This window comes from Struthio camelus, chromosome 5 (genome assembly GCF_040807025.1).
Source record: "Struthio camelus isolate bStrCam1 chromosome 5, bStrCam1.hap1, whole genome shotgun sequence".
Classification (NCBI taxonomy): domain Eukaryota; kingdom Metazoa; phylum Chordata; class Aves; order Struthioniformes; family Struthionidae; genus Struthio; species Struthio camelus.
Window position 1 is genome coordinate 48,727,729 of NC_090946.1, and position 19,494 is coordinate 48,747,222.

The 19,494-nt window shown below is 38.8% G+C and overlaps 1 protein-coding gene across 3 annotated transcripts in view; it reads right to left on the reverse strand.

Moving 5' to 3' along the window:
* SCG5 (secretogranin V) overlaps nucleotides 1-19,494 on the reverse strand; it is a 31,737-nt gene that overhangs the window by 9,546 nt on the left and 2,697 nt on the right. For all 3 annotated transcript variants that reach the window (XM_068946302.1, XM_068946303.1, XM_068946304.1), the window contains exons 3-4: nucleotides 4,780-4,929; nucleotides 1,703-1,815 (exon numbers count right to left, since the gene is read on the reverse strand). In XM_068946302.1, coding sequence (XP_068802403.1) covers nucleotides 1,703-1,815; nucleotides 4,780-4,929 — 263 coding nt within the window. The remainder of the gene's footprint in view (nucleotides 1-1,702; nucleotides 1,816-4,779; nucleotides 4,930-19,494) is intronic.

Sequence of the window (19,494 nt, forward strand, 5' to 3'; positions counted from 1 at the left end):
CAATACTCCTGAATCTCGGCAGAACATTTGATCATGTACGTTACCAGCTGTTTCATCTCTAATTAAAAAGATCTGGACTTGGCTATGCTGCAGCTAGATATGATTAGTGTTTGGGACCTAGCAGTCTATTTTAATCCGTGTGAGTGGGTAGTTTTTTCCCCTGAATTAGTAGTGATGGATGGAGAAATGTAAAAAGGCCAGTATTCACTAAAGATTACCTACCATTTGTTAAGTATATATGTTGTAGATGACAATATAGTATGTACCCCGATTCTGAAATACTGCAATAGGCTAAGGATTTGCAGAAGTGTTTTTATAGTCTTCAACACGGCATTATGAAAATAAATTACTTATGAATAATAAGAAAACTAACAGCATTATCTGGCATAAATAATAAAGTTCACCATCTGGTGTTTTTAAAATGAAAACCTTTGATGGTAATTACTTAGAATGCAACAACAGTTTCCAAAATTCGGATTTTGGCATGATTCTCTCTAGAAATTTAGCACTCACATAAGTAATTAAGGCTATAAATCTTATACTGGTTTGATTATAAATGATGAATCATTGTCTCATGATTACAGCAGGAGAAGAGGCTGCCAAACATGTCCATTTATCGATATATGCTTATGGAAGACTGGGTTAGCATAATCTTAAGTAAAGTGTTATAACAATGTATAATGAGATTTCATGATTTGTTCTAGAAGCATAAATTATGACCATTGTTATTGTTTTCCTGGCGCCTGAAGATGGATTTAGGATTGGACATTTAACTGATGTAATCTAAGATTAAGCCGCAGAGCTCTCTTTGGAGCCTCTAGCCTGCAGAAATAGTCTTCCTGGAGTTATTTAAGTTCTTGTATGCATAGAGCAAGGTTTTTGCCCTTAGCATAGCTGTCTGTATTTATTATATGCAATGTATAAAATGGGTTTTTTTATAACAACATGGTAATATTGTTCCAACACAACATATTGGTGTTCTGCTGTCATGCAAGCAAGAGGGAACGGAAGGGGAAGAGACGAGGCTGGATCACTCCAGCGAGCAATGCCTGGGGGGCTCTGCTCCTGCTCGAGGGCAAGCTGTCCACCACTCACGCTTCCCGCCGACTCCCATCTTGTTCGTACCAGGCTCCAAAATAGCCTCACTGAGCTCTGCCTGGCAACGGTTCTTCTGAAAGGTAGTGCACAGCCTGGACAGAGGAGGCAGGATCAAGATCCCCCAAATCCTTAGGCCACAGGGAATCCCTGATTGTTAATTTTCTAGGCCTAGATTTTTAAAGCTGTTTAGACATTGCTGCACTCTATAACATCTAAGCCCTCATTTGAATAACCTTTCAAATTAGGGCCCTGTTATAATCTGAACTCTTCTGCTAAAATCCGCACTAATTTTGATTACATGTTCACTGTAGTTTGACTTGCGCTTTGTTGCATTTATCAAGCACATATATAGTTGTCATGTTTTCAGACAGGCAATAAGACAAGGATTTCTGTTTACTTCTGATGGGCTTTTCATCAACCATTTTCCATTTTTCTTAGCTGCTTTTTCTATATTTTTAAGAGTAAGTTCATCTCTTTAAGCAATTTCCCTTAGCGTGATAAGTTTCCAGCAATGAATGTAGTCCTCTCCTTGTGGCTTCTATCCCATGCAGCAGACAATACCCGACACGACATGCAGCAAGATAAGGAAGAATCATGTACTCACCCACTTGCCCATGTTGGGATAGTCATGCTCTGGATCAAAAAGGTGTTGGTGCAGTTGGTATTCTCTGCTGAACTCTGCTGTGTCTGGGGTGTTTTCTAGACACCCATCGTCAACTATAAAAGCATGTTAGAAAGCACTGAGTAATTAGTAACTTTAAAAACTCATTAGGAACGTGCTCATATTTAGGGTCAAAATTCTTAAATGCAGTTATGCAATAAAAACATTTAAAGAACTGGATGACTGGAAAATATAAGCTTTTTTTTTTCTTTTGAAAGGAGTTTGTGAGGATACATTTAGAAGGTTTTTTTTTTTTTAATACAATTAAAAGAGAGTTCAGAACTAAACCCTATTATTTTCCAAGTCCCCACACCCCATTTTGTTAAAATCAGTGATTGAGACTAATTTCAGGTAGAACTGCATGTTATTCTGATTCAGGGAGATCCTATTGTTATTTTTGAATGCCCACAGGAAGTGATAGAAATTGTTTAAGCAATACTTTTGAAGCTCATGGTAGAATGACTCTGTGAGCAAAGACAGAATTTCCTTTACCAAGTAGCTATTCATGGAACTCCATTTCTGGTTTGCTGCTTGGTTCAAAACGGCTGAAAATCATTTACAATTAGAGGTTCCCTTAAAAAGGTAATGTGGCTGAACTTTTATGCAAAAGACACTTCTGAAGATTGGCAACTGATCCGGGATATCCAGGAACATCCTTTAAATCATCATGGATGGCTCCACAGATGGTGCCATACCAGACAGAATATCCTTTTTAAAATTTGCTTATGGACTTCTTACCAAAATGGAGTGGTCTTTGCTTTAAACAAAGATTCAGAAACACTAGCCCAGAGTGGCTCTTTGGATGGAATCTGCCCCTGGAGTTCCCTCGTCTTCACCAACGTTGCGCGCTTGCAGCCTCAGGTCCTTCTCAGGCATGCCCAAGGGGATCCTACCACCCGGGACCTGAAGCTGGGCATCCAAGCAGTGAGGTCTGCTAGAAGACAGACTCTAGAAGATAACACCTGCGAACTTTCCTTCCTGTCCTTGTGTGAACATCATGGAAAAAGATTTGCAGATGGATTATTTTTTTCTGTAGATGTAAGAGGCAGTAAAGGCTTAAATTAAATATGAATTAAAGTCAATGCCCTGAGGAGGTTAAATCCAGTAGATCTTGCTTGCTTTCTTTTCTCTTCGGGCGAAAAAAAAAAGCCTGCCAACAGGAAACAGGGAAAAACTAACCATCCTGGCTAATTAACTCAGGAATCATTTAACTAGAAGAGTTTAACTAGAAGCACTAGAAGTTATTTCAGTCTCACTAGCAACGGGGTCATCCCAAGCCGAGAAGCAGGTGACAACACAGATGTGCTAGACCCTATCGCAGTGTCTATGCCTTTTGTTAGAAAACATGAAGAGTAGCTGGACATACATGTGCCCTCTGTGACTGCTAGTCAAAAAGTCTTCAAGCTCAAGAGCTTGAGGCATAGGTATTCCCGCTGTGGAATGTGCATATGCAGACAGTGACTGGAAAAATTGTTTTCCATTAAGCAAATCCACAGACCTGATTGAGGAAGGCCTCTGGTAATTTGTATGCATAATACAGTTTTAACAGTCACCACTTGAATTTCCATTTAAGGCTCTGAAAAACACTTTACTCTAATCCTGGTAGATATTATCTCCACTCACGGCGTACCTATGTCAGAGCAGCTTATCTGACTAGGCAGTGCTTTCTTAAGAATTCTCTGCATGTTCATATCTGTTTAGCTACCAACTTTTATTTCACCTAAAAAAGAAAAATTGAAGAGATTTTCAAAGTCAATTCTCTGGATGCCAGGTTTTTATTTTAGTTATCTTATCACTAACTGAAGTCTGATGGGCAAGCACACAAGACAGAAAATCCATGTATGTGCTTGTATGTAAGGAAATCTAAAAACATAATTTGTAACCTGTCAAACAATAGCTATATTAAACAAAAAGGAAACTTAGCTATTATTGTGAAAGAGATGCAATCATCATCACCAAATGGGCTGTAATAGAAAGCAGTAGTGAGGACTTTTTGAAATTTTTTGCATTTTTGAATGAAAAGTGCAAATACCGTTTGCAAAACTTTTCATGACAAATACTTATTTTCTGATCACTCCTAAGCTAGTTAGAACATTTTTTAATAAGAATACGGACACCTGCTTTGCATTATCCAAGTAACATAAATGAAGACTAAACAGAAAAGATTTTGAAAGGATCTCTTGGTTCACAAATGACAAATGAGAGAAAATGGAGTGCTTATTCCCAGTTCCAGCTCCCATGGCAGCCAATGGGTGTTTTACTACTGCTCTCAGTACTAGAAACCGTTCCTTGGCTCAAGTAACAGGAAAAAGATCGGTTCCCTTAGGGTATGTCTATATCATGCACATGTAGTGCTGCATTAAAGATCCCTGAGCGCTAGCCACACGCATGGCTTAGTATACGCATAGCTCCAAGCTAAGGGATGTATTGAGTGTCCCAGGCACAATACCACTTTGACCCTCGGAGGCTGTATGACCTCTCTTTCAGAGCACGCTTGCTTGCAACGAGTTAGGGGATGTCCACGTAGTTCTCCATTTCTTGGCATAGACATACCCTCAGTGAGCTATAAAGCCATGTGGATTGGAGCCAAGGTATCTTAAATATTGACTCATGGTCTGGGTTGGAGATCAGGGCAGACAGTTTCATTCCTCTGGCACAGTGAAAGTCTCTAAAATAAGGGTAAATCTCATTTGCACAGAATGATGACTTTTTTTCAGGGGCCAGCCTAAAAAAGAACTCCCTCTAGAATAAGACACGCTCATAAATCTCACCATCTTCTACTTGAAGGTTAAGATGATTTCTTTGACCTCACCTTCTGTAGCAGTCATACAGCAATATCAAAGTTGCACATAATGAAAAAATAATCTCATCTAAAATACCCGATTGCTTACAGTTCGGCTGCTAGGGTGGAGAATGAAAGAACACACCCATGACCGAACAAGCGTCACTCTCCTTAGTACAGCACTGAAAGACTCAGCGGTACGGTGAGTAGAGATGTATGAAGGCTCTAGCAGAATTACCTGTTTTTCCAATGGGGCAGGGATTTGGAGGATCAGGATATCCTTGATCTTCACTGAAATCCTTTGGTACGTTGTCGCCTGTCAGCTCAGCCACAATATTTGGGATATTGCCATAAGGACCCAAGTGCTGGAGACCCTCATGTGCACCACCTAGCAAAGGAGATTTATATACGTGGTCTTTTTAAAAGATTAAAGGTGTAAGTGCTTTAGTTTCTTCAAGTAAGATTTCGTGATTAGACTTAGATTTAAAAAATATGTCTAAATGTTTCAGAAAGGTTAGATTCCAAAAACCTCTTTCAGAGGCACAATCCTGTGGCCTAAATCAGACCACTTAGGTAATGACAACAAAATTATGAGATAAACTCAATCACTTATTATTAATCTCAGTGTTTTTTTCCCTTACCTATATAAGTTACAGGTAAGAAAAAGAAAAGAAAAAGAAACTTTCATGATTAGAGACAGTAATGGAACTTAAAGCATTTACAGCACAATCATCCTCAGTCACTGACGATGTTCCTATTCACTTCAGCAACAGAAGTATTAGCAAGTAATAATGAAGCAAGATATGGCAAGACAGCATCATTCCAGGAAAACAAAGCTAATCACATTGTAAAAAGAAATAATACTGTGCAGAGCCTAGAATTCATAATTTCATTTTAATATTATGTACAATATTTATTATAATAATGCATTTTTGATATTAATAATTTATTAATAATATTAATAAATTAATGTATGTGAAAGGATCCAAGAAATTATAGCACATGTGGTTGTTTACAGCTAGAAGAAATATTTTTAAGTCAAACCGTTTCTTAAATGCAACTCTGAGTTTCCTGCAGTAATGGTAAAAAACGATTAAGAGTCCATACGTTTCATGCAAAGCTTGTATATGCACGCCTACACTTTAGTCATTATGGTATAAAACATCACATTTAGTAACTTTTGAACCTTTACTTAATAGATCAGTTCTAGATTCAGGCTTTGATATTTGCCCTACAGCACTCTAAGGAGCTATGGTTTGTAGCACTGTGATAATGAAGCAGGGTTTTATAACCTAGCAGTGAAGGGCAAGTAAAGGTGTTTTCTGTTCTTGGGCAAACGCGCACAGGACTGGTGTGGCACAGCGAGCCGCAACTGGCTTAGCAAGAACAGAGGAATACAGAGATGCATAAAGGGCGAAATCCTCATTTAAGAACTTGAACAAACAGGACTGGTATCCTGCTTTACTATTTTTTAGCATTAGTCTTTTTAAGCATTATTTGAGATAGAGGCAGAGGAGTAACAGTGCAGCTCTCCTTCCTTCTTCCACGCGTCTCAGCTTGGGCTCCTTGCCTTTGCTGACTACAGGCTTCCAATAAGGTTTTGGGAACCAAGCACAGCCCATTTTCTTTATATTTCTTTCTACAAATATTTATGTGCTCCAGATCTTTTTTGCATGCATTACTGGCCAAATACATCTAAATGCTAAAGTCCAGCTGTTTAAGGAGTTTTCCAACGACTATTTTACAGTATTCTTTTGAATTTAAGATGAATAAAAACTTAGTTTCAAATAAGCTTTTTTTCCCCGCCATAAAATAAACACCACACACACTGCAGCAACAGCTAATATAGTTATAGAGTACCAAGAAGGTTGTGTGACAGCAGAATAATTTTTTTTAAAACCGTATATAATGAGGGATAACAAAATACATTCAACACAGAAATTCCACTAACAAGGAATGAGAGGAAAAAGAATTTGAATAATGGAAAAATGTGAGTTAAAGAGTGAATGCAGACACAACCATCTGGGTAAACAGCATGGTCATTGTAATATGTAGACCAAATAGTCTCCAAATTTTCATAGATCCAAAAGATCGGAATAACGCTTCTGAACATGAAAGCTGCTCCAGAAGAATCAGTCAAGTACTCCTGTCCAGACTTATAAATAAATAGTACTACCATAAGATGCATCTTTGATGTGGCTAGGCATCATGAGCTAACCTAGTCACTTTCAAAAATTGCTAACATAAGGTAGTCTTAACAAATTATGCACCCATTTCTATATTTAGGAATGGCAGTTGAGTCAAGTTGACTAGATTTTGCAAATAAACAACTGGAAGCTGACATTATAGCACCAGAGGCAAGTTAGCCTATCAGCACATATATTCCAATCTTTTTTACATGACAGACTAAAATCTAATGAAAATGCCAATTTTTCTTCCTCAAATACAAGTTTCTTATTCTGTAATGCAATGCTTGAGGAAAGTTTTACAGATATGTAACAAACATAAAAGTAATCTTATAAAAACTTTGCAGCTATGTGTTATGAGGTTTTCCCTTGCAGCTGACCACGAGACTTTGTACTGAAACTGGAATACAGTTATACACACTATGAACTTTATTAACGTTTACAGACCATAGTCAACACAGAGATGATGCTTGTAAGAACAGTACAGATTCACAGAACTGCTATAGTGATGAGATTAAAAAGAGCTGTCTTATGATACCCAATGTATAGCATAAAATATTTCTTTTGTACAGAGCTCCTTCATATGAAGATTGATTGCATATTTGTACTTAAAAGCATCAGGTTATGATTCTGCTGTAAACTACAGAACCACATAATCAATACGTGTTTGAATATCCTATATACAATGCCGTTCACTGCAGGACAATCTGTCAGATACAAGCATATCTACACGCGTACTTGGTGCAGACCTCTTGGCACCAAAGCTCCATCCATAAAGAAAACAGAGGTACTTAGCAGGCTCCAGTGTGCTATATATACATGTAAGTTTAAACTGACTGCCAAGAATTCACTTGACTGAGTACAAAACAATCTTTTTATATTAATATAAAGGATTGTTTCCTTTAGGTATAAATGTTCAGGATTGCTTAAGGGTTTTTTTCTTTCTTTCTGTAAGAACTAGAGACAATAGCACCTGCTCTGGTGCCATAATTTTGCACACTCGAGTGATTTAATAGCTTCAGCAAAGCTCATTCCTTATAAACTGTGATAAATAGTGCACTCCGTAAAGACTGCAACAGTAAAAAATGAAATGCTATGACTATAGCGACTAGGGGTATTATGTAGAGTATCCCACAAACTGCATTGGTTTTGGTACTGTCATGTTACTGATTCGAAGAAACAGATTAGGATTATATACACTACAGCTACTAAGTCCAAATATCAGGATACAAAAATAACGCTGTCATCTAAAATGACAGCATAAGATGGGTCTCTTGAACTTGGACCAAACCTCGAGGCACAAAACAGAGCAAGAGCAAAAGCAAACAGGACCAAATATTGGGGAACCTTCCCTAATTTCCTATCGCAGGGAAGCGTGAGAGATACCACTGTTAAGCCATTTGGCGGGTTAGAGCAGTCCTTTACTGAGAATGAGTAGGATAGATAAATTCATGTTTTTCCTGTCTCTGCTTACGCGTTGCGTGAACTGGCTTCTGTATGCCATATACAAGCAAAAAACTCAGCTCCCTTTCATGTGCAGGATGTTTGTGTGAGCACATGTTTATTTTACTTCCCTCTGCAGAATAAACTACAAGAACTATTGGTTTAGGTCTTTCAGACTGAAGTCTGTATTTCATAATTAAGCTTTGGACTTCATTTAAACTGCTGTATATATGTAGGCATCTTCTGGCCCTGATCTCAGTGCACATGACATGAATTGTGGCAGAGTGGAAAATAAAAATGAAATAACGCATCCTCCCCCCACCTTCCTAATTCTGGAAGGGTCTTTAATCATTTCACCAACTGTTACTATTAGCTCAGCTTGACATACTTGGAACTGACTAAAAATTTAAAGTGCACATGTTTTACTTCTTTCTTCTGTAAGAGCAACACTGTCTTTATAGGTGCAAGGACATCACCCTCTCTGCTCCAAACAAACACAAAGAGCTACTAGTTTCCTGCCAGTTTTGATTACTTCCCCCGATACAGCGCACCCATCCAGTGGGAGAGCTGTTAGTCCACTGAAGTTCCCCTTGCTGCTACCCACCTACTGCAGCATAAAGCACAACTGAAACAAATCTGCTCTCAGAAGCAATCCTCCACATCGGATACCAGCAGCCAACACCGCCTCCAGAAGAGTCGTTTTAACAAAGCCAGTGAGAAAGGATTTTCAAAAATGCAAAATGATTGTAGAACATTCAAAGACAAATCTGCCTTTCAGTCTAAGCAGAATGGTTGCCCACCCCATCGCGTAGATAGGGTTACCGCTTCTACAACTTCAAAACAGAGGTGATTTGGCCGGTCTTAGAAAGGCGAAACAAAACAAAACAGAATGTGAACGTTACGAGTAAACAAATCACAGATCTCAAATTGAAGCCTGTTAACTTTCAAACTCATGTTAGCTGCCCCAGTTTTTTTATTTTTGCTTTTAAACGTCATGGAGCAGATTCTTAAAGTGTTCGAGCCCTTCCTAGATGCAGAGAGGATCGGCCTCCCTGAGTAAGAGCTGTGCCTCTTACGATCTTGAGCTACGCTAAGTCCACGCAAATACTAGCTGCAAGGGAGGACTGGTATATCTTGTCTCACTTGTGTAACAATCCTGAGGGAGTCACTGCCAGCAAGAGATGAAGTGATCTAACATCCCCCTTTTTGCTATATTTCTCACATGATGCTAGGTTTAGGACATGACAAGTAAGCAAATGCTATGCTGGAGAAGAAATCTCCGCATGGGGAGACTCTTCTGGCAGCTATTTGTGGCTGCCTCGAATTCTGCTAGACATGCAAAGGGACCTTTGCTGCCTAAAAAACTCTATCAGAGCGTATCCAAGGCTGGTCTCCAAGATTGTGCATGGTATATTATCTTTCTGCGGTAAGTCAGTTCATGAAATGCAAACAGATAGTAATCAGAGACCCAAAACTATCTTCACTACCTTGCAAAATGTTTTGTTAATCTAAACTATTAGTCCTCACCACTGGGAAAAAATCTTCATAACATTTTACAGTGTGTCATCTCTAATATAGGGATAGTACTTTTCCTTTCCCTGTGACAGCTTTCCATGCTATCCTGAATTAAGCATTTCTGTCACTGGTCACCCTGCATTATCTACCTTTCCTGTGTCATCATCACATTCAAAAGTGATGCCTCATCCTTAATCAAAGGCAAGTTTGCCAGCATGCTTTCTGGGGTTCTTGTATCTTTACATGGTACCATGTCCACTATATTCCCTTTTCCTTTCATTTATTAGCTGCAAGACTCCCCATCATGCAATTTGATTAATTCAAATTGCCCAAAAAGTCTTGACTGCAAAAATGCAAATAACACATTTTCATTAACCTTTCTAGCTTCACTATAAGCCTTGCAATCTCAGTGCCATTCTTCCCCCTTGCATCTTCAGCTAGCTTCATCCTAGAGAGTCTTACTCTTCTCTGATGCTAAGATTGATTCAGGTCAGGAAATGAGAGGCATCCACAAAATTATATGTTCTCATTTTTTTTCTGTTCCACAGAAGCTGCTAAATATGCAAACAGAGAAGGGAGGTTCCATTTGCTGGAGAAAGAGCATAGAGGAACCAAGAATGGAAAAATGCAAACATAGCCAACTTCCTTACCTATTCCATAGCAGGCCTGAGGAAATCCAGGAAAACTACAACTATACATAGATAAATATCCCCGATTCCAGAGTCAGCTTCTGTCTCTTAGTGGCATAAAGTTTATTAAAACTATGAAGATTAATTTTCCTTTTCTTTGCAGAGGGAAAAATTCCTTTTAGTGTGTTTCTTACAGTTCTAAGCACACACATCATATAATTACTGATTTTGTTTTGAGTGAATGATTCAATTTGTATCCCATATTTTAATTGCAAACAGTACAAATACTTAAGATATGAAATGCTTTTATTGTGAAATGGTTAGGACCAAAGCAACACCAATGCCTCGCTCACAAAGTATTTATAACAGTAACTTATAGGCCATTATTATTCATTATTCAAATTACACACACAATAAAAAAAAACAGCAGCACACTTGCTGACAGAGCACAAAAGCAATCTCTTATGTCTGCCTTGGCTGAACAGTGCTATAATGGAGTCTAATAATTTGCCTTTCAGTCTAAGTAGAAAGCTTTGCCACCTCGCTCACAGGTAACATTACCCCTTTTAGGAACAAAGCAGAAGTTACAGGATGCAGCAGTAGCTATCTTTTGTCACACTGACTTCCAGCTACTAGGCATCAGCAGAAACAAGGAAAAGCACGTCCAGCAAACAACATGCACCTGTACCTGACTGATCATTATCTTGCTAAGGGCCATGTGTGCAGTATGTGGCTTTGTGAAGCAGGGCAACAAAAGGAAGCCAGTGACTTACTTTATCCCGGGAGGGATGGGTCACTATTTCAATCCTATAAATGCAAATGTGCCAACTAAAAACTGGAGCCCTTTATTCACTGGCATTGGCCAGTTCAAACGATCCATCAATGCCAACAAACTCATAGGAAACTCCTTTCATGCCTGTAACGTGAAGCATGGAGGCACCAGAATTGCCTAAAAGAGCTCTATATTTTCTATGTACTGTTTTGCTGTACTTCCTGAAGTTTATCACTTCAATTCTATTTTTCACGCACATTGCTCAAAGCCCCCAGCTGGTTCTTCAATACATTTAATAGCTTTGCACACCTGTCGACAAGTGCCACTAGCATAGATTTTCTGATTCCCAGAAATAATTACATCCTGACCAATTGCAGTGTGAGGTGACAAGGGTCCCAAGTCTGCTTTGGTGAACTGGAATAACCTCACAACTCTAGAAACCGCAGCTTTTCTATCCAAAACTTCTGCTGACACGGCCTGAATCAAGATGAGGGTTCCCTTGCGCTTGAAAGAAAGCGTAGGCACGAGAGAGTGATAAGATGAAGAGCCCTGTAGTATAAGATGAGGCCAAATGCTGTCCTTTGGCACTGCAGTGCGGTGCTAACCTGACATACTGAAGAGTCCCAAGGGGGAGAAACTAGCCTCTCCCTCCCCTCTGCTCAGTGGTGGAGCACACTCTTCTCATTCATTCCCGAAGCAGCTGTGAGGGCACTGCCGAAAGCACTCACCGCGGGAAGCACAAAGAGAATAGGATCTCTCGCATGCTCCAGAGGTTTCCAGAGCTATCTTCTGCACACTACACCACAACCAAGAAAAGCAAAAATCGCTTCTTTGTCTCGACTTTTAAAATATCCTTTCACAGAATCAGATAAATTAAAAAGTCTTTCCTACTGCAAGTTGATTTAAAATTCAGATGGGAGCAGAGGAAATGAACATGATTTAGAGAACAATTACAGAAAGGTATAAATCCTGTTAAATATGCCCAACGACTCATTTTATTCATACGACAAATACGCAAGGAAAAATTCTTAGAAGACAAGAGCTCCTCATAATCTGACCAGCCTTCACTGGCAGATTTTGAAATGCTTATGGAACTCATTTCATTGTTAAATAAAATTTTATAACTTCTTATTAAATTTCTATATATAATCTGCTGACACTAGAAAACAGAAGTACTATGAAACAATATAGCAGCTATCATATTCCATCTCCTCAGGTTTCTTACCTCTCTTCTCTGTTTATTTCCCTCTGCCATCATGTAGAGAAAAATAATTTGGGATTTAAATGTGTATCTAGCCCATTCTAATTAATTACTTTTGGACAAATGAGAATCTACTTAATTCTAACTTTTACAGACCTGCCACCTTTCTTCCCTGAAAGAGTCCATTCTCACTCCCCTTCCTCCTTTGGGAGTATCTCTTAAAGATGACTTAACGAATGACAGCATCTATACCATGTAACAGCTGCTCACCAAGTTACTGGGAAGGTTTAGAGCTGGAGTCACTTTATCTTCCTGGTTCCCAGGACTGTGGACAATTATGCTAACCACTGCGCTAGTAAAGAAGGGATGGACAGTGACGCCTGCCCTCCCTTCCGTAGCTGCGAGAGAGGACTGCTACACACATCTAATTTCAAGAAAAGGTTCGAACTCCCAAATTAAGATAGGTTCCTTAGTCAGAGCCACAGGAAAATATATATAGGAAGATATAGGGAGAAACAGGGATTAATACACTTTCGTTGCATTCCCCTTTGGCTAACTTCAGAGCTTCTCTGATCAGCACGCTAGTTTTGAGGATTTGCCCTACCTCTCCTCAGAGATACTGAGCAGACACACCTAGCACCTGTGCACCCAGCACAGGGCTGGGTGTTCAGGGCCATGGCAATTCCCTAAACTCAGCAGTGGCAGAGTCCACAGTGGTAACATCCATTGCCTTTGCGCCGACCTAGCTAGCCCTTGCTCCTTAAGAACGCTGTCAAACACTTTCAGATAACGCGATGCCACCTGCACATAGCAGCGCAAACAACTTCTGTGTTCCTGTTGTTCAGTGCTTGCCATGTCCTACAAGCTCATACAGAAGCAAGGATATTACCGGCTAAATTTTCAAACACTGCCTTTAACAAAATAAAGGCCAAGCAAAGTCAGACAACCTCATTATTCTCTTGTATGCAAAGTTACAGATATAATCTATTTCACAGGTGATTTTTTCACAGAGCTGTGCTGTATCACCTATTCAGCTGAATAAAATTCACTATAAACCACCACTGTCATTTGCTTCCTAACGTTGAAATTCAGGAATCAGCATTCTAAATGGCCTCTCTTACAACATCCATCACCACCTGATACTCAAATTCTGGTTACCTTAGACATTACAATTTGGAAAAAAAACAACAAAAAAACCCCTAAGAAAATAGCAGGCATTTTTACTGAGGCTTATAAAATTCCAGCTGTCTACCACATTAACGTATTAAAAAATGTAGTCCTACCCTTTTTATTTCATGTTTCAGATCTGTGATTTCCATATTGAATTTTGAAATAATATTTGCTGGGCTTTTACAGCAATTTGCAAAAAAACTGTACAGTAGAGTATATAGCGGAGGCTAGCAGAGTGATGTCAGGGGTTGATTTTGTTTGTTAAATGTCAGGCCTCTAGCACACTGTTTGATTAAAGTCATGTGTGCTTCAGCAAAAGCAGTCCCACTGTGAATGTAACATTATGTTTTAACTGCAGCAGGACTTTCTCTATAGAACAGATAGAATAATCCAAATCCCCGACGACTGTGTGGTCTCTTTGCACTAAATTGACACTACAAAGTGGCCCTGAAGCAGCATAATTGGCTGTGGGAGGTCTGCTCCAACACAGTGGCACCCTGCCAGCCTGCTGACTCCTACGCTACTGCCCCCAGACGCTGGCACAGAGGATGTAAAGGAGAGCAAAGAGGACGCAGCCATAACAGCATCATGTTTGCCAGTATTATATTCCCAAGTCACTGTCAATGGATATAACTTCTAGTCATCCAAGGAAGACCAAATATCTTCGGGCGCAAGGATAGCACACGCTAGCCCAGAACCAAAGGAGCACGGAGGTCACTTCTGCATTAGTATCACAGATGCATTCACAAGCAAAAGCTTTGGCAGCTTCCTAGTAAGGAGATTATACTGCCCTTGCAGGAAAAGAGTAACAGTCTTGTGGGCGCATTACTGGACAGACAGCAAGGCAATCCACCATTGTCTATCTCAGTTTTCTCATTGGGAAAATGTAAACAGAAGAGTTATTAAATGGACATTATTAACACACATGAGTAATCTGCATATATTTTGCAAAAAGTAGATTTCATGCAAAATGCTATTTGTACAGAGTCTGCGCTCATAACTAACAAACCACTATTTGTCCGTAAAAAATATTAACATAATTTTCCAGACTCTCGAGTTTGATCATCTCAATCAGGCAAAGCATAACTACCTTCTTCTAAAACACAAACATGTTATCTATTTCCCTCCAAAAAAACCCAGAACAAAACCTAGCCCTTTTTTCGCTAGCAGCACGCAGTCTCTGCAGGAGGGTCAAAAGCCTTGCTTATTCCTGATGAGGCATCATTTTTTTCTTATTTCTACAAATGATCAGGTCAGGATTTAAGAGATATTATTTAGTGTTTTCATTTAGGTTGATAGCATTATGCCTCTTCTCAAATTGAAAACTTTAAACACTCTGGGCTGCCATGCTTTGTCAGTCATGACTCCATTGGAATTTGTCATGTTTTTAAATTATTTAGAACATTAAAAACTAACTAACCAAAGCAAACTGAAGCAAAAAAAAAAAAAAAAAACGGAGAGGCTTTTTGTTTTACATTGAGTTGTACAGGAGGCAAAATGCTTTCCCAATGAAAATGTAAGGATGTTTTCAAAATTAAAATGAGATTTCATTTTCACGATTATGAAGTAACGGCTTTACACCGCCCGAACTGAGCTGCTGGTGCCCCCATGCGTCTAAGTGAGATTTTACTATTCTCCTACACAGAAAAAAAGAGAAGAGCAAACAATTAGTACAAATTTAACCTCTTTAATACAGAGTATGTGTGTCCAAAAAAACATCTAGCCTCTTACTTAAACTCCCTGTCGGGTCAAAAAAACAACTTCTATATTTTTGAAATGCTGAAGGCATTTGTCCATCTAGCATCTATGTTACTTTTTTCATAAAGGAGAATATACTGTTTTATTGTCTTTTGTTCTCTATTTATGTAGATGCAACCCTGTTATTCTCAATGGGAAACCTGAGTACAGCACAGTGGTACTTGTGCAGTATTTTAGTAAAAAATCAAAACAAGAAATACAAAAACTCAGCTACCAATAGAAAATTCATATTTTGCTTTTTAAATATTTTAAATTTTTTCTTTTTTTTTTACACAACACTAAGTCACTCCACTGTATATTGCTAAAAAAGATAAAGTAACAGAGAGAATACTAAGATTACAAAGATAAAAGCACTTAATGTGTGCTTATTGTTTCATTTTGAAGAACTGGAGCGCATGCAGAAAGCAAATCTGCTCAGCGGTCAGCGCAAAAACTGCTCTTCCTAGGGAGATGTCACCTTGGAGGTTACTAACAGCTTCATTCATTTGCTCGGCTGGGAGCTGTCTGGCGTGTCCTGCGCACGCACCACCTGCTGGCTGAGGCATACAAGTGCACTGAATCACATGGGCACGTCGCGTTTCGCGACATATTTATCGGGCGAACCTGCCTGTTCCCGCTCTGCTCACAGATCTCCAGCAGAAGGGGGGTTCCCGCTGCCTTCCAGCGGGGGTCTCGGCGAGGGCCCCGAGCGGAGAAGCCGGCCTCCCGAGGCGGCGCAGCCCGCCGGCGCACTGACAGAAGCTCGCGCTCCCTCGCTCGCTCCTTCTCCTCCTGACCTTACGTCTCTCCTCTGATTATAGACGGTCTGCACCTCACAGTAATTTCTTAGTAGATCAAGCCATCGTTCACTTTCTAGACTCCATTCCCATTTTAGCAGACTGACCTGAAATAACAGGTCATTTGACAAATGCAAAGGGAAAAAGATGAGAGTAGAAACACACAAAGATTTTAACAGAAGAGACAATGACTTCGCCTTTTGATTAGTAAGTTACATATTGTTTTCTGCGCATCAAGAACAAAGCTATCTGGTCACTCAGGAAAGAGAGCACATGCTGAATAAACATGTATCCAAAAAAAGACCTTATGCAGTTCATTGCAATGCATTCAGTCTCTGTTTGTTAGTGATTTTAAGCCAAAATGTGATGATTATCGCTAGAAAAAATGAAGGTAGCAGAGATGGAAAATGGGCATAATTAGGAAATCTGCTTATGAACTAACAGCAATACTATTTGTGTTATGCATAAAATTAATATTTTATTCAGCTGGGAAAAGTTTGTTATAATAATCACTCAAAAATTTGCAAACATTTCATTACAATAAGGCAGCTAGTATAAACATGACGATATTATGTCAGCTTAAAAATTTGTTTCCAAAAACCAGAGCTACAGAACTTATTTTTTTCCTGACAGCACCTCATTTGAAAATGTGCATATACTGGATGAAATCTTGACCTTTTCAAAATTCAGTGGCAGCACTGGAATCCTGGCTCTGTTGAAGCTGACGGCACCCACAGTATCAACACTGCTCCAGGTCCATAATAGATCTGTTTGGGCAATTTCTGACAAAAATATCTGTTAAGAAAAACATTCTGTTCAAAACAAATTTTCTGTAGAAAAATGCTAAATTTATTAAGCTGTGACTGGTAAAGTTTTTTTTCTGAGATACAACATCTGGTCAAAATGGGAGACAGATGAACTCCAGAACAGTCAATGATTTGGTGATGAGGACATGGCATGGGCACATGAACCAGGTTTTAAGTGTCCATGCTGGTTGCTGCAAACTACACTCTGGAAAATGGATGCAAGTCAACGCTACTGATTGCTCAAAACGTCTTATAAATCTGAGATTTTCATACCCAGCTCTACTCTCCACTACTTTCAGGCAAAAAGTCCCAGTGAAGACAGCCTCATGGAAGTAGTTAGTGACTACCACTTTGCTGTGAGATGATTTCTAGTAAGGAAAACCTATTTCGCCTTGACTTGTTCCAGTCCCTGCCCAGCTGCTCAAACTGAACGGAAAACTTCTGCTTACCACTTTTAAAATTGGTAACACTTCTCTTATTGTTACACTTCCTCCTTTTCATTATTTTGTAGATTTTAAAGTATCTGCATACACAATTATTAGCTAGCGATAATTATGCAGCTGTGCTGGGAGTAGCGCATACATGAATCCTTAAGAACCTAAAAGGCTGCACTGACATATTCTAAAAACACAGGCAGTTATTTTTAATACAGCTCACCCATAAATCACTTATTCTTCACATATATCCCACTGGAAATATTAATTGCAATTAATTACAAGCCCTCTTTCTGCCAATCCATAGAAAATACTACTGTCAGCCTACACCCGTGCTATGACACGGGCTTCTTTGCTTAAACATTACAACCCGTGATACTGTGTCTTGTGCTGCTCAGTCACCTCCTTGTACATCGGCCAAGAAGTAGCTGATACGCAATCCAGTTGTAAGAGTTTGGCACAGGTTCTGTTTTGGACAACAGAGATTGGAACTTCTTTCTCTGAGAAAATTCTGTTTCTAAATCATGTGGCAGTTTCACAGAACATAAGAAGAGCCAAAGCCCCAAACCAAACTAAAACCCAGTTCAGAAAGGTCACAATATTCTGACAATAGCGAGCACCACACTTCATGTGCCTATAATATGGCAATGCCTCGCGGGAGCCTTGTTCAAATGCCTCCTGCCCTCGTTCCTTCCCAGAGGGCAGGGTCCCTGCTAGACTCCACTTCCTATTTCATTTTGTTTAGAAAACAATCAGCCGACTGGAGCTGCTCAGAGGTCGAGAATGTCAATCTCCCGGCAAAAAACGACTAGTGGACAGACTGAAGGGGAAACAGTCAAAACTGTAACTTTTCAAGCAGATACCGGTATGTATAAGTATAATGTATAGAAACCTTTCACAAAAGCAGACTATTTTGAATAAATGCTTTGCTGTGCCTCTTTATCAGTTCTGTTTCCAAAGTACTGGCACCTACTACAAACAAAACCCATTGTACATTTTTTCCTCAAATTAAGCAAACATAAATATAAATAGACAGTAACCTGAAGCACTGCTGTTGGTATATAATATATTGGCATATATTAATCAGTTACTGGTATATTACATTCTGAAGTCTTTTACAATGTAAACAGTTAAAATTGCTGGTGGAAAAGGCAATGCTAACTTTCTTGAATCAGCTATACTGTAACTCATCATCTATGTTTAAAAAAAATTCACAGAGCAAAACTTACTGAATTATATGTATTTTTTTTTTTAAAGTAGGATCAGAAAGTATTATATATACTGTCATGAGATCAAATCATGTTTGTGGCTGGAACTAACACTTTCAAAACATTCAGAATTTTTTTTTAAGGCTCAACTTTCTAACCTGATGTTTTAACAGATATCTGCATATAGACATACATGCATGTCACCACTGAAACCAAAGAAAGAGCAAATGATCTTTATCTGAAAAGCCTAGAAGACTTTACAAGAAGAAATGTTTGACATGAAGATCTGATTTGCTTGTCTATTTTAACACTGATTGAAACTGTTCATCTCAGAAGGTCTTGCTTTTGTAGAAATTTCTCAATAAGCTGTTAAATATCTGTGGTAGACTTTCAAAAAAAAATACCCATCCATATCTGATCAAAAGATGAAAGTTAAATATAATTTATAAACTGGATTTATTATCTTTCAGTTTTACTGTTATACATACAGAAGGTATATATATGACCATCTTTATTTAAGAAAAAAAAAAGAAAAATGAAAAAAAGGATGACTGGAAAATTAGTATTATTCTAGGCTCACAAGCACCAGGAGAGTTTCAAGATTTAAGAGAATAAATTCTTAATATGTCTTTGCTATCACTATAATTAAAAAGTAATGGCAAGCAGCTGAGATAAAATATTTCTTTGTTAGAGGTCCAGATTTCCTCATCTTTTCATTAAAGGGTATATGCAATTTTTCTGCTTTTCAAAAAAGAATAGAAACACTCAGGGATCAGACACCTGTTATTCTTTATACTTGTAAGGTTAAAACAACAACAACAAAAAAAAACACCTTGGAGAAAAGAAGGAGAGTAAAATTACTCACTTCTACCAGTCTGTGCCAATTTCACTACATGTACACACTCATAAAGAAGCAAGAAAAGGTACAGACCAAATTTTTCTCTTTAAGCCTAATCACTGTCATTTAAAGTTGCAGAAGAACAATGTGCCCATGAAAATTTCTTTACAAAGTACATAAACTTGGGTCCACAGTTCTCTCATAGAAATACATATAC